We start from the raw sequence: 17,035 nt of genomic DNA, 5'->3' as shown, positions 1-17,035 counted from the left end.
CTCACCGCATAAGTTAAACATGAGAATTTCCGCCCCAGTAAGTCTCTCACACAAAAATAACCTAACACTTAAGATAAATCTAAACCATTATATATGTATTACTCAGCATATAAAGGGCCATAATATAAAAGTAAAGATTTGGTGTGCTCCTTAAATCTTACTAACCAGAAGATCTAAAAATGAAATCATCACCCTGAATCAGAAATACTGTATCACTTTAAATGTCACTACATAGGTTTTCTCAATAGCTCACCCAAATGAATACCCCAAATCCACCCCCCCGCTGCAAACACACACACAGGTCTAAGAAGTTGGAAAGCTGAAACATACTGACTTCAAGGAGTTCATTTTTAATTATGAAGAGTACTATATTTCTAGAAACTAGTGAAACTGGAAGAAAACACCAATGTCCAGACCAGTGTCTAAAACTTATAATGTCCTGGCAAATTGTGCCATCTCGCTGATCAATAAGGAACACTTCTTTTCACAAATGTTGTGAGGAACAATGCTTAAAATTATACATAGTCTGAAAACCTAATTTTCACAAAGTTTTCATGAAAAGGAAAAACACCAAGTTGGTAATAGTAAAAGTCTTCCGGATTTCTTACAAATTTTAGCTTTATAAATGTCCAACTCAGAGAGCATGAGGTATTTTTCTAGGAAAAATACGACGACGGTATATGCATTTCCTCTACAGCCTATGTGTCGGAGTCGCTTCCAGACCCTGGTCTGCTGTTATCCGCGCCGTCACTTTCTTTGTCCCAGTCTTTCATGGACGCTCCCATCATGAAATCATCTCGTAGGATTGTCCATCCAGGGCCCTCTTCTGATTTCCCTTCAGTCTGAAGGCAATTACAGAACCAAAATATCAAAAGGCAATTTAATTATAAGGAAATAATAAAACCCAAGCTACAAAACAAACTTATCAACACTTACTTTTACAATAGGAATGAAAACAAGACAAATTATAGACTGATTTAATTTATATACTACAATATATGCACAAATATGTAATAGAGCTATACGTTAATATTTTAACCCCATAAAGGAACAATGAAAGCAAAATAATTTTTTTGCAGGGGGAGGGAATATAGTAAAATCTAGGTTTATTGCCAATTTTTTAAAATCTGGCAATCAAAACCAACAAATATTATTTAACATTCAGTGACAATTTATTAGAAAAATGTTGGCAAATTATTTTAAAACAAACAGAAATTTAACAAAGGCTTTTAACCCCTCCCCCCAAAAAGAAATAAAAGGAAAAGCAACTTGGTTCTGTGCTAGATTTTTATAGATGTTATCTCATTTAACACTTGATAAAAATTTGAACCAAATGTTCTTTTAAGTTATGATCTCATTGCCTGACCTAATCATGTAATCAAAAGACTAATCACATGCTAAAATGATAAATAACTGAAGCAGGCAATAAACATAATAGGTAGTCAATTCATTTTGCTTATTTACAGGATTTCGTAAAACTGTATGACAGCCTAAGAATTACAGCCTTTCATTTCATGGTACAACAGTACCACCTTGTGGTATTAATTAAGTAATACAATATATGCGGAACTCAAGCTCTGGAATTTCCTTCATTCCACAAACATGTACTGAAAACTGTGTATCAAGCACTGTTCTTCATGTTGGAAATACACTGATGAACAAAACAAAGTCCCTGTCTTCCTGGAGCTAACAGTCTATGCCTTTCTATTTATACCATTTACAAAAATACACAATGTTGGAAAAATCTCCCCAAACATGTAAGAACCCAGGATATTTGGTTAGAAGATAGTGTTATCTTTATTGGGGCTATGCAATTTTTAAGAGAAAAGATATTAAAGACATTTTCTAGGTTACAAGAGACTACTTATCTAATTCTGAAGCTACCTTTTATTTTAAAAAACATAGCCCTGAAACAGTCACTCCATTTAGGGGGAAAAAAAAAAAAAAGAAAGAAAAGGACACTATTACAAACCAGAAAACATGTCCTACTGGATTACTCGTGTCTTCCTGGGATCAAAGAATCAAGCAGGGCTTGTACCCAAATATAATGGGAAGACTGGAGAGCATATAAATAAACATGAGCAAAAATTTCAGAATTGACTTAGTATGTCAAAAGGCATACTTGTACTATAATTTAACCAACGTAAAGAACAAAAAATATCTGTGCTGATTAAAAACCAACAGTAAAACAGTTCTAAAGGCTCTCCTGCCACACCCATAGGGGAGCAATCAAGTAAGAAGGAAATCTGTAACTCTCCTCATGGAGTATGCTAACACCTTCCCATCCCTCGTTTCTATAATATCAAACCTACTTTCCTAAAACTATTTTTGCTTCTGTTAGATTAAGTTACTTAACTGGAAAAAAGGCTATTTTTATTTTCTTTGCTTCAACTGAAGTTTTGTTTGCTAATCTCCTCACCTTAATTAAGAGAAAGAGTTATTCCCATGAAGGGATCCACTTTGACACAACAATTAAAACACCTCCCTGCCAAATTAATCATTCAGTTTTCAAGTAAATTCTAAAAAGTGTATGCTTCCTGGTATAGCCACATGCAAGTTACTGACTAGTAAAGACTTACCCTGACGTTGACGTTCGTGTTTATGTATAAATATGCAATCTCAACGGTAAGCTTCCGTGTTCAGACAAATGCACCCAACATGCTATCAACATGTTACCAACCAGAAGGCAGATCCCACATGACTGAGCTCAATCCAGACTGTTCCTACATGAGAGCTCATCCTGACAGACAACTTCTGCTGGACTGAGTTACTCCTCTACCAGGCGGCGCCACTAAAGCTCTTAGCACCTGAAGAAATGAGGGAGGCAGGAAGGGTGGGAAGGGACAAGGCCTCACACCCGTAGTTCAGAAAGAAAGAAAGGAACAATAGTGGACCAAAGGAAAGGACTCCTTAATTAAAATGTTGAGACCATACTTGTCTTGAAAGACATATTTTAGGAGAGGAGAACAACAACAATAAATTCAAAGCATCTCTCAATTGACCAATTTGAAAAATAACAATGAAGTAAAGCTTTACTGGGGAATTCTGGTGGTACCGTTTTGTTTTTTAAGCATTCAGTATCATCTATATCAGTAATTTTCCAAGTGTGGTCCTCAGACCAGCAGCATTAGCATCAGTATCACTTGTTAGAAATTGAAAACCTCAGACCCCACTCCAAGTCTACTGACTCAGAAACTAGAGGTTGGAGCCTGCAGTCTCTTTCATAAGCCATCCAGTGCTTCTGACACTTGCTAAAGTCTGAGAATCACCAGTCTATAAAGAACAAATATTTCTTAGTGAGTTTCATTCACTGCTACAAAACCAAGTACACTTTATAGCTGGAGAGAAAAGATTTTAAGTTTTGGAAATCCAATGTTAGACACATCACTGGATATTTTATAAATTGCCATCATTCAAGATTTCATATTACAGTTGTATTTTTATTCTGTGAAGCAAAAATATGGAGAGAGAAAAAAAACCAGGCAATAGAAAACTCAGTATAAACAAGTATGGGTTAATACATTTTAAAAACAGACTTTTTCCTATAGTATCTGTCATGATGGCAGTTCAAGAAAGAAAACTGTCTTAAAAACAAAAGGATAACCCTTTACTTTCTATGCCTACACTTGATAAAGAAATACACAGCAAGAAAAAAGGCAGGGGGGCACATAAGGGGATAGTTTGAACAGAAACAACTAGTCTTGCTCAACTGCAAAACTCAACAGAACAACAGAAGAGTGATTTGTTGTTTTAAAGATATAATCCACAAGGAGAAGATCCAAATAGACAACAGCAACACAATTTTAGAAGGTGAAGCAAGACGGACTACCCTGGCAAACCCAAGAAAGCTGACTCCTAAGACTGCAATTGTCAAGCTGCAACCAACCCAGTTTACACTGTAGGATCTTCACAAACCAACCAACCAACCAACAAAACCCCCAGGAACTGGCATTGACTGGATACTTTTGGAAGTGAGGGTAGGAATGGAAGGATCAAAATAAAGAGAACTGGGCAAACGTGATGTTGAGAATCAGATCTCTGGATCTCCTCCCAGTCTCACACAAGCTTGGTGGAAGACTGTTCAACCTCTGGAGAGGTCACAGGTTGGCACAGATGAAGGCACATGTACATACCAGAAACAGGGGATTCAGTTATATCCCCTGCCCCCTTCTCACATTGGGCTCCTGAAATGCTGGGAGGCAGACCCTTTCCTTCAGACAGAAGATCAGGAAGGCTCTAGGGAAAATCTAGCCACTTGCTAATAAATTATCAAGAGAATGTTATACTAAAGTTCATGTCACATGGGTAACACCCACATGGTTCAGAACTTCAATCGCCTCTGGGATTATTTGTTCTAATCATGAATAGACATTTTAGGATTATCAGAAAGAAAACAGAGTATAACAAACACAAATGTTTCGAAAGCAACTTGTAGGAAAGCAACACTGTTCAGAGAGAAGCAAATTTAGGGGAAAATACCATTAATATCCTCAAAGTTAGGAGATTACAGTGTACCCACAAAACAAAAGTAGTTTGCTATTTATAAGGTTTTTTATTTTTTTTTTTAATTTGAGACAGAGAGAGACAGAGCATGAACAGGGGAGGGGCAGAGAGAGAGGGAGACACAGAATCCGAAACAGGCTCCAGGCTCTGAGCTGTCAGCACAGAGCCTGACGTGGGGCTCGAACTCACAGACTGTGAGATCATGACCTGAGCCGAAGTCGGACGCTCAACCGATCGAGCCACCCAGGCGCCCCAAGTAGTTTGCTATTTAAAAAGAAACATTAAGAGAATAACAAAGACCTTGAAATTAAAAATGGGATGGAAGAAATAAAAAATGAATACAAGGGTGAGAAGATAAAAGCTGAGGAAAATAGTGTAAAAAGAAAAAAAAGTAGTGGAAAACAGGAGGATGAGTTCAGGGGGTTCAACATACAAAATAACAATTATACAGAAAGAATGCCAAAAAGGAGGGGAGGAAAATCAATGAAACACTTCCAGAAAAATTTCCCAAAAGTAAAGGACACACATTTCCAGAACGAAAAGAGCCTTCCTGAAGGTCCAAAATACAAAAGAAAAACCAAGCCACATCAAGGTCATCTGTAAAATTTCAGAATTATAGATACTAAAAGAATATCCTATAAGCTTTCAGAAGGAAAACAAGTCACATACTTAGGGATGATCAGGAATCAAAATAGATACAGATCTTCCTATAGCTATCCTGGATGCAAGAAAGAGACAAATTCTTTCAAAATGTTGAAGGAAAATAAATTCCAATTTAAAATTTGATACCTAGATACGTTGTTATTCAAGTATGAGGACAGAACAGAGGTACTTTCAGACATACAAGTTACCCAAAAGTTTACTTCTAGTAGTTCTCAGGAAACTACTGAGAATGTCCTCCACAAAAAGGTGGAGTAAACCAAGAAGAGAAAGACACAGGATAGAAAAACTAGGAGATCCAACACAGGAAGGAGAAGAGAAACTGCAGGATGAGAGAAAATGGAGACTCCGGAATGGTAACTAAGCATCAGGCAGACAATCTGGAGCATGACCATCATTTTGACCTGACAAAAACATGGAGGATATGCTTTATCAAAACAGTGGGAGTAAACCAAGAAAGAAGAAGGAATGAGATCCAGGAAATATGGAATCCAATCCAGAAGAAACTCCAAGGATCACCAAAAACTTAAGTCCCAGGATGACAACTGTGAAGCAGCCTCAGAGCGCAATCAGCCCAGAGAAAGAACAGAAGACTCCAGGAGAGAATATCTCAAAGAAAATAATTAAAATAGATGTATTGCCTGAGGTAAATGGATTGTGAAAACCTAAACTAAGAAAGTTACATACGAAGACCAAGACAATAATTAACTTCAGGAAAAAACAGAAAGGAAACGAGTTAAGAATACAGAGATGTGTATTCAATGCAATTCCAATCAAAATTGCACCAGCATTCTTCTCGAAACTAGAACAAGCAATCCTAAAATTTGTATGGAACCACAAAGACCCCGAAGAGCCAAAGGAATTTTGAAGAAGAACAAAGCGGGAAGCATCACAATCCAGACTTTAGCCTCTACTACAAAGCTGTCATCATCAAGACAGCATGGTATGGGCACAAAAACAGACACATAGACCAATGGAATAGAATAGAGAGTCCAGAATTGGACCCACAAAAGTATGGCCAACTAATCTTTGACAAAGCAGGAAAGAATACCCAATGGAAAAAAGACAGTCTCTTTAATAAATGGTGCTGGGAGAACTGGACAGCAACATGCAGAAGAATGAAACGACCACTTTCTTACACCATTCACAAAAATAAACTCAAAATGGATGAAGGACCTGAATGTGAGACAGGAAACCATCAAAACCCTAGAGGAGAAAGCAGGAAAAAACCTCTGTGACCTCAGCCGCAGCAATTTCTTACTTGACACAAAGGCAAGGGAATTAAAAGCAAGAATGAACTGTTGGGACCTCATGAAGATAAAAACCTTCTGCACTGCAAAGGAAACAATCAGCAAAACTAAAAGGCAACCAATGGAATGGGAAAAGATATTTGTAAATGACATATCAGACAAAGGGCTAGTATCCAAAATCTATAAAGAACTCACCAAACTCCACACCCGAAAAACAAATAATCCAGTGAAGAAACGGGCAGAAGACATGATAAAGAAGACATCCAGATGGCCAACAGGCACATGAAAAGATGCTCAACGTCACTCCTCATCAGGGAAATACAAATCAAAACCACAATGAGGTATCACCTCACGCCAGTCAGAGTGGCCAAAATGAACAAACCAGGAGACTATAGATGCTGGAGAGGATGCGGAGAAACGGGAACCCTCTTGCACTGTTGGTGGGAATGCAAACTGGGTGGGTGCAGCCACTCTGGAAAACAGTGTGGAGGTTCCTCAAAAAATTAAAAATAGATCTACCCTAATGACCCAGCAACAGCACTACTAGGAATTTACCCAAGGGATATAGGAGTGCCGACGCATAGGGGCACTTGTACCCCAATGTTTATAGCAGCACTTTCAACAATAGCCAAATGATGGAAAGAGCCTAAATGTCCATCAACTGATGAATGCATAAAGAAATTGTGGTTTATATACACAATGGAATACTACTTGGCAACGAGAAAGAATGAAATATGGCCTTTTGTAGCAACGTGGATGGAACTGGAGAGTGTGATGCTAACTGAAATAAGTCATACGGAGAAAGACAGATACCATATGTTTTCACTCTTATGTGGATCCTGAGAAACTTAACAGAAGACCATTGGGGAGGGGAAGGGAAAAAAAAAAAAGAGAGAGAGAGGGAAGGAGCCAAACCATAAGAGACTCTTAAAAACTGAGAATAAACTGAGGGTTGATTGAGGGTGGGAGGAAGGGGAGGGTTAGGAGGGCACCTATTGGGAGGAGCACTGGGTGTTGTACGGAAAGCAATTTGACAATAAATTTCATATTAAAAAAAAAAAGAATACAGAGATGTGTAAAAGCCAATATAACAGCTAAAGGAGTAACAAGTGGTTGCCCTAGGGTAGGAGTCGTAGAAAGGAGGCAGAAAACTGTTTTATAATAAATAACCCTTTTGGGAAAATGAGGCCTTTTAAACCACATGGATAAGTAAAAATTAATTTAAACAGAAAAAAACAGGACAGCAAGAAAGGAGAAAATGAACTATCCCTCAATCATTTTCACAAACAGAAGTTTTACAAGCCTCCGCTAAGATCTTTCCCAAAAATCTCCCCTAAGGCACCCTCTGGTTTTATTAACCATATGATTCTGTTTTCCTTTCCAACTTTTTCAAATGAAAAAAAAATATTAAAAACATGAATTATACTAGGAAGCTATTATATGCCGGACAGCTTACATAATATTGCCTTTTTTCTAAGTCTCTTAAGATTCCTAGCCAGACAGTGATTGTCTTTCTCACATCTTATATAAGGAAGTTAAGGCTCAAAGAAGTGAAGCAACTTACTCAAATTCAGTTAATAAATGGCTGAGTCAATACTCAAACCAAAATCCAGGATTCCAAGTCCAAGCTCTTTCTGTAATACTACATTGCTCTACAACTTAATTGATAACAACTCTCTATATTACCATATCACCTGTTATAACCTATACATTACATAGTAGAATAAGTACTAAAATACACTGAAAATGCCATCAATAAAAGTCAAAACTTGGGAAAATTATTTTACACAACAGATTTACATACTGTCAATTTACTTTTTTTTCCATAAAGATGACCTGCCATTAAGTATAAAAAATTCCTGAATATCTAGAGCATCCACAAAGAAAAGATGCATCAGAGATAAATATAAGAAAATAAGGACACCAAGGGAAATCCTGTACGTGTCATTCATTGGAAAAACTTGCCTAAAGTGATTTGTAAGTAGATTTCATTATGTGTTAAGACATCATGAGAATTAGGTTTTTTGTTTGTTTTTTGTTTTTTTTTTTTTTTGCTTAGAAAACAGAGGTAGAGGTAATCTGATGCATTATTTTCACACCAGGAATGAAAACCAAAGAGTTCTGGATTTGAATCACAGTGAACTATTGATTACAACACTGAAAATCAGAGGGTTTAGACATCTAGGACTTGAAAGAAATTAAAGATAATTCCCTTAACCTTGGTATATAGTGCATATCTATATGTATTCACTATACTATATATATTTACTACATATGTATGTATATATTTACTATCATCAGATGGACATTGTATTAACATTAAACATATAGACTGGAAGGATCAAAATTTAGCAGCTTGTAAAGCCTGTCAGTGTTGCTGCAGGCAGTACTAATTCAATAACCAAAAGCAACCTACGAGATAACTCTCTGGGCCTACATCAACTGAAAAGGAGAACTGATTAAATGCAAAAACTTAATGAAAACCACATGATACAAGGAAACAAAATAGTCCCTTCTCTCATTGGCCTGGTTTTATACAAATATTTAATCAAGATCATACAGAAGCAGTCTGTGTCAATTTTGATGATGACAACCCTTAAAAACGTTAATCAGCTTCCATTTCAAGGTTCAAACATACATTGGCAGCTAATGAAAAGAAAACTGAAAACAGAGGTTTGGAATTATTCATTAGTCTAATACCAAATAATTAAGAGCTTAACCTCATTTCAGTTTTGAAGGGGAAAATTAAAGTCAAATCCTAAAACAATAAACAGTATAATCACATCTATATTTAGCAATCAGCAATAGTTGTGATTTCATTGCTTTCCCTGAGAAGAACGTTCAGTTTTCATTTTAATTTAGTTTCACCTAAATTAAAAAAGGTTCTTAACACACTGGCTAAATTCACCTTAATACCTTTGTTGTTGCAAATTTTTTGTAAGCTGTTTATGGCTGTAGTTAGTAATCTCCTGATTACTGACTACCACTTATCCAAAAGTTCTGCTGGAGAAATGAAGGATATATGGGAGATCCCTTACACGAAAGATATACTCTGGCAGAAATCAACAAAAGTGAAATACAGCACCAAATGTTTATAATTTGAATAAGGACATCAATGATTTTCTCATCATGTCAGTTATTAAAACATCCCACTAACCATAAAGGATTGGAAATGTCATCGTGAAGCATTAAAATTTTCAATCTAGAATGTGTAAGAGTTCTAATGGAGTCAAGCTTACATGGAAGATCCCATATCTGTACACACTCAACTTTTCTCTGATTCTCAAAGAATTTTTTATAAGCAATTTCTAATTGTCTTGACCAATGTGTGCCTTCTTCATTCCTTCACAAACTTATTTTAATTCGCCTTAACTGTATTACTAGAATGGTATTCCAGGCAACAAGCCCATTTGTGCTTTGTTTTTGTTAACTGTTATGTAGGTTCCAGGTTCTTGTACAGTTTACAAATTTAAACAGGCCACTAATAAAATCCAAGCAAACTAGAAAAGATCAAGATGCTAAAACTATGTCACCTTTAGGTATAGTCCAAGCACATGTTAAATGTATAAAGTTCTCTAAGAAAACCTAATTCTGTGTAGCTTGCCAAGAATTCAGGCCTCATATTCCTTAAAAAAAAAAAAAAAAAAAAAAAAAAAAAAAAAGTTTCTTTGATGCAGTTTTTTTTTCATTCTGCTGCATTCTTTTTTATTTTAATTTCATTTGCTGCCCTTGGTTTTACTATGTACACAATACATATGCCTTTGCTCAAAGTGATTCTATTTGATGGCTTCAATTCTAAATTGCTATCTAAACACCTCACTTCAGAGTTAAATCTGAGAAAACATCCATGCAATGGAGCTTCTCCTCATTGTTTATAATATCTTAAGAATTGTTAAATTAAGTTGAAGTTGACTAAACTGCCAGGAAGACAAATGTGTAACACTTCAAGGAGCCTTTTTGACACAAGTGCTCTATGTATTTTTAGACTCAGTTAGGAGCTTGAAACATTCAGAATACATTCTGCCGATTAGTCTCTTACAGCCCATTCTTTTACCAGCTATACTACGTAGTACATAGATGAGAATTCAGATTTATAAACTAATTAGGAAAGCCTAGTATTCATCTAGAAAACAGACACTGATGTTTTAATATCACAAATTTGTTAAAAGGTTTAAGTGAGAAAACACTGTAAAAGTTCTTTGTAAAACTATGAAATATAAAGAAAAGTAAGTAATATCTAGTAGAAATATGCATACTACCAACCTACCTACTGAAATCAACAAAAGATTTAAAAATATATGGACAGTCCTCACTCAAACTCCTGGAAAAGCATGTGATTCTGGGTCTGAAATCTAAGAGCTTATTGTCCCAGAAACCAAGAAAGTACGCCAAGAAAAATGAGGTCATGTCAGAACGGCACAAGAAGCTAGTTTGCACTGGTTCTCATTGTTACATTTGTGAATTTAAACATCAAAAGAAGCATAATGATACTAAAATACTGAAAACCTAGACACTCATTCCTATGTCTGTGATATTAAACAAAGGCAAAGGAAAAAGGTGGGGGCGGGGAGAAGGTTCACTTGCTACTACTGGAGATGACAGTTAAGCCAACACCTTACTCTGGAAAGCAATAATTAAAAGGAAAGGAACATTAACCCTCATCTTTTGGAACTTAAAACATATTCCTAAAAAAGTAAGTAGAAATAAATGAGAAAATCACCATTCTGCAAATTCCAGTAACATACCTGTTTTAAGCAGGGGTCATCAATTGGCGCTAAAAGACAAAAGATAGATGGGGAAAGGTATATTTGCTCCTTTCATATTATTCATCCCCAGAAATGACTCTCTAACTGTAGAGGGGAAAATGCACCTTTAATAAGGAAAAAGTTATTACCACTTGAACCAAATGAAACAGGACCATCACTAATAAGGGACATTCTGATAATCTGTCTCCTGATGTGACAGCATACTAACTATACATTTAAGTATCACACCTATGAAAACAGTTATGCCAAAAAAAGTTTAACTTAAATCCTGACCTTTGGTCCTAACTTTCCACTTACAGTGAAAGGGCACAGAGGAGAAAGTTGAAAGACATGATGTGACAGACAGATTTAGAACCTGGATTCCTTGTTCAAGACACCTGGTTTAGTTATAAGTGAAACTTCTGAATTGCAGGATATATGAATTTTATCTCAATAAAGCTGTTAAAAAGAGAGAATTTCTAGGATAGTATGGGTATTACCTTCAAATAATCACCCCAAACAAACAAAAACTAGATGGGGATAAAGACAGGCAGATAGCTCTATAAAACAAACACACAGACAAGTGTCAACAAATTTAGAACCCACGTGAGAGAAATACTGGTCTTTCCTTACTTTCTTCCTGTTTGAAAATTTCCATAAAGTAATAGGGGGGAAAAAAGATTCTAAAATTTCTATTAGGCAAACAGTGATTAAATACAGAATGCATTTGATATCCAGTAAATTTTAATTAATTCCTTGATAAAAGAATAGAAAGTCAATTCTAACAGTAAACTTATAAAGAATTCCTTAAACGAGTTTAATGAGTTTGTTTTATAATTCTGAAATGTTCTACCATGGTAATATTTTTATCTTCCTTAACAATTCAGTTAAGTGTCTGACTTCAGTTCAGGTCACGATCTCACAGTTCAAGAGTTTGAGCCCCGCGTGTTAGGCTCTGTGCTGACAGCTTGGAGCCTAGAACCTGCTTCAGAGTCTGTGTCTCCCCTCTTTCTGCCTCTCCCCTGCTCGTGCTCTCTCTCAAAAATGAATAAACATTAAAATTGTTTTTTTTTAGGGGTGCCTGGGTGGCGCAGTCGGTTAAGCGTCCGACTTCAGCCAGGTCACGATCTCGCGGTCTGTGAGTTCGAGCCCCGCGTCGGGCTCTGGGCTGATGGCTCGGAGCCTGGAGCCTGTTTCGGATTCTGTGTCTCCCTCTCTCTCTGCCCCTCCCCCGTTCATGCTCTGTCTCTCTCTGTCCCCAAAATAAATAAAAAACGTTGAAAAAAAATTTTTTTTAATTGTTTTTTTTTTTTAAACCTATCAGTCTGCATGTGCTGCTACCCATCCAACAAAGGGGATGTGAGACCCAGGGAAAAAAACAGACTGCAAACCATCTCTCCCATCATCCTCCTTCTGGGCTGGGGCAGGGGTGGGGGGAGCGACCATGTTGCTCACTAGCCAGACCCACCTCTTCTAGCTCATTTAGGTGAGAGAGGGGAGGACACAGTTTTCAGTTCTGCTTCTAAATAGAAGTGCCTCAAATCTTCTTAAGTAGTAGGTAGGCACAAATGACTGAAATGATTCTGGAGCAATACAGACGAAGTTTTAATCCAGATTCTACCAATTACTATCAATGTGACCTGGGGCAAGTCACTTAATATTTCTGATTTGGGGTTTCTCACCTCTAAAATGAGAATTCCAGTACTTCTTCAAATGGTAATTATATAAAAACCCCTTTCAGTACCTGGAACAAAACAAACACTAAGAAGCCCCCTCCTGGTCCCTCTACCACCTTTCCTACTTAGTAATGCCCCGAATCATCACATATACGAACAGAATCCCCAACTAGGGACATGTGTAATCTTCTAATGATGTTCACAGTGTTCACAAAGATGAGAGCCTTCAAATACCAAAGTACGAAAACACCCGTTTAGAAACCAAACTTTCCTTGGCAAGAGAAATCTTGTCAGTAACAGAGTTAGCTTAAGCATAGCTTAAAATGTGGAAGAAAAAGTAGACAAATTTCTAGGTCCTCAAAACCGAGTTTTATTACTTTGTAAGAATTATACATTACTAGAGTAGATACACTTAAAATTAGAGAGAACTTTCCAAATCTAAACATAATTTTTATTGAATTATTGGATAATTCAAAAATTCATAAGCAGTAACAGTTTCTTTTCAAATTGGTTTCCAACCGAAATTCATTTTTGACTACTATCTGTTAGGAAAAATAAGAAGTAAATACAAGGAACACAAAATTTAAAAAAAGACTGCCAGCATTTATTTAAGCACTGTTCTAAGCACTTTACCTATACTAACTCCGTTGACTCTCTGTTATCTCTAGGAGATGTTTACTACTACTAGAATGATTATCTTAAACACACAAGAAACCTGAGGCATGGTTTGGGTAAGTAATGCATACACAGTAAATGCAGACCAAAGGGTTTCAACCCAGGCAGTCAGGTTCCAGGCCTTTGCTACCATCTAATTCGTCACGCATCCCCATAAACATTCTCAGCTGTCTACAACTCAAAACAAAAAAACAAAACAAACAAAAAAGCCAAATCAAACCCTAAAACAAAAACCCCCAACTAACCCATAGATGATTTTCAGCAAGAAACAGCAAAATATTCTTTAGATTTTTAAAAATGCACCATCCAAGGGTAAGCATGTAGCGTAAGACTCACCGTGCACAGGACAATTAAAAATAAAAAAAGCTTCAACCTCGCCGATGAAAATCCTAAACAAGCATCCACTTCAACTTCAAATAGAACATTTCTTAAAACAGGGCCAGGAGACATATGGCACCGTTAGTAATTTTTACTTTAATGGTAACTACAGATTTCTACACAAGCTACGTAATTAGTTCTTTTCTTCCCTCATACCCACACATCCCCCATGTGAAAAAGCTGCTCGTACCACTGTGCCAAACATAAGTTCGCTTTGATTACAACTGCTGTCCAAATCTGAAACCACACCACATTCAAGCTAAACAGCCTGTTTTAAAAGGAGTTGAGAAACTGGCTTTAAGCTGTTCCCATCAACAGCAATATGTACACTCATGCTCATTCTCATTTCAAACTTTGGAGTCTCTCTTTTGTCTAAACTCTCATCGATTTAGGCATTTTCAGTAAACAAACACGAAGCTGAATTATTTACAAAGTTAGCATTCCACACATTCCAGCCGGGGCTGCTTTCATGTGCAAGTAAAACACTGTTGCCGTGTGATGCGGGGGCAATTTAAGGACAGCATCCTTCTCTATCAGCTTGCCTGCCTTCCGTTCCCCCAAGAAATTAAATCCTGAAAACTTCTGGGGGACCACCTAGGGAGCTGTGTGAGGGGTCCCTCCATTCCTAGGTTTCTTACTTCAAAAGCAGGAATTTAGTAGGTCTCTGAACCAGTTTTAACAGAATACGGCAGTGCAGAGTCTAGGTCTAAGTTACTAAGATTCCAAAGAAGCCAGGTATTTGAAAAGTATTCCCATCACGAAATACCTAGCTATGAAGGCAATGTGACTGCCATTAATGACAAATGTATGAGAGACACAGCCCCCAAACTTACCTCTGTGTTTGACATGCCAAGTATTCGTCTCACAAAAATCAGGAAAAAAAAAAAAAAATAAAAAAATAAAAAAAGAACAAAAACAAAACCTTTTCTCCCTCAGTAATTTTTTCTCCAAAGGACTTTTATATAGAAATCTGTTGTCCAGCCATCACAAAGAAAATTACATTTTAACAAAAAACTAGCTAACATTTTCCCTTACTATAACAAAAATTATTGTCATGGCTTCATCATACACATAGGTGAACGTGATATATTGGCAACTTCGAATAAATGAAAACTACACAAGTGTGTAATTCAAGAGTTTGAGTACCATACAGTCAGCCAATGCTTTCCTGTAACAACAGCCAATATATTATTCTTTTAAGATTCACAGACTTAAAATTAGTCATATACATAGTTGCTTAAGGCCCACCTTTAAGGAAATAGACCCTTAAATTCTAAGAAATTTGACTAAATTTAGTCAACTTTTCAAGAAAAGAGCAAAAGGAATAACCACAAATTTGGAGAGTATGTGAAAAAAAATAACAGCTCCAGATTATTAAAATCTTGACTATTCAATATATTGGGAAAGCACAACATTCTAGATAAGTATGTGTTCTGAATGCAGGAAGGAAAGAGATATTCCCTAAGGGATTAAAACTTAAAGTTTTAATGAAAACCTTTCTTATACAAAATGTAAATTTTGTTGCTTCCTTAAACAGAGTGTCCTCAATACAATCTTTTTAAAAACCATTCAGGGTCAAAATCAAGGAATCAGTCAATGTGCCTTCTCACATGTTGGTATGTGGCTGATATGGGGCTTCATTTATTTGGTTCAAGAGTGGAATCTTTAGGTCCTGGATTATAGAACTCTCTCCAAATAACTGACAATTCTTTAAACCTAAAACATTTAAACCTAATCATGTGAAAAACTCTCTAAAGTACAGTAGGCATCTTCCCTGACCAGGTAAACGGGTTCAGTTGTTCTTAAACTTTCAGGGCCCTAGAGAGACATACAGGACTCATGAACTTCTGCAACGAGGGGCCTCAAGGTCCATTGCTATTCTGGCTGTCTGCTCCTCTGTGCTCATGTTTCCTGCACTAAGCCAGTGCTCTCCCTACACTTACTGTTTTTAACCTGCTCTTTACGGTCATTCTTCTCATTCTGACTACAACCTGAAGCAGACTTCGTCCCATAAAAGTCTTCAGCTCTAGAGGGGAGGGTGGGAGGGGAATGGGTGAAACAGGAGGTGGGATTAAAAAGCCCACTTCTCGTGATGAGCACCGGGTGATGTATGGAAGTGCTGATTCGCTCTATTGTACATGGAAAGCTAATAGAATACTGTATGTTAACTACACTGGAATTTAAAATACAATAAAGTAAATAAATAAAGGCTTCATCTCTCAAACATGTTCCACCTTTTATAGTTTTGATTTTGTGAAGCAGTCACCACTTTTGAATCTCCCAAGGCATAAACCTCACGGTCCTCACAACTGTCCCGAATCAGGTCAGTCCCAAATCAAGTCAACCTATTCCTCGAAACTACCTCTCCAACCTGGCTCCTCTCTTCCGCCAACCCCCACCTCACTACGCCTTAGTTCAGGTCTCCCCTCTTGCTTTATGGCAACAGCCAGCCACCGGCTGGTCTTCTGACAGTCTTTCCACCCTTCAGCCTTCTCTTCCTTAGAAAGAATGAAATCCGATCAGGTTGCTTACTGATGAAAATTTACAGCTGGCTCCCAAATCCCTACGGAATAAAGTCCAAATTCCCTAACACAGAAGACAGAAGACTTAAAAATCTGACCCCAACCTACTTCTTCAGAATCCCTTTTTCGGCTTCCCACCCATCAGCAAACACCCTGCACTTCCAACCTCTATGAAAGAAAAAAGAGGAAAGAGTGGCAATTATAAAGGATGTGAAAAATTGGAGAACTGGTAGGCTTTCTTCCCCTATAGTAGCACGATGACCGCCAGTTGCTTTTCCTTGGATTACTACTGCTGAAAATGTCTATTCATCATGACTTCATTCTTTGACACTTATTTCACTTCTTTTCAATGTTTTCAAAGACGCTGTTTCAATATAGACTAGTTTCGACAGCATTGAACACTGGCTCTAATTTATGACTTTTTAAATGAAATTCTTTAGCTTACAGGTAAACATTTCCACAGAAATACCACTCACTGGTGCTTCCTTTCCTGTTATCATCAGAATTCACATCACAGAAAGGAAAACGCTTCTTCAGATGCTCAAAGCAGCTTTATCTACAGACTAGGTTAGTCCAATGAATAACTAGTGCCTTCACTATGCTTGCTTCTTGACATTTTAAAATTA

At 37.0% G+C, this 17,035-nt stretch overlaps 1 protein-coding gene across 1 annotated transcript in view; it reads right to left on the bottom strand.

Moving 5' to 3' along the window:
* Window positions 1–330: 330 nt before the first annotated feature.
* Window positions 331–17,035, bottom strand: part of RRP15 (ribosomal RNA processing 15 homolog) — a 39,886-nt gene continuing 23,181 nt past the window's right edge. Inside the window, exon 5 of the mRNA XM_043568187.1 lies at window positions 331–842. Coding sequence (XP_043424122.1) covers window positions 699–842 — 144 coding nt within the window. The 3' untranslated portion in view covers window positions 331–698. The remainder of the gene's footprint in view (window positions 843–17,035) is intronic.

The sequence above is a fragment of the Prionailurus bengalensis genome, chromosome E4, assembly GCF_016509475.1.
Source record: "Prionailurus bengalensis isolate Pbe53 chromosome E4, Fcat_Pben_1.1_paternal_pri, whole genome shotgun sequence".
NCBI lineage: Eukaryota > Metazoa > Chordata > Mammalia > Carnivora > Felidae > Prionailurus > Prionailurus bengalensis.
The sequence above is the reverse complement of the archived record's forward strand: the minus strand, read 5'-3'. Positions and strand labels throughout refer to the sequence as shown.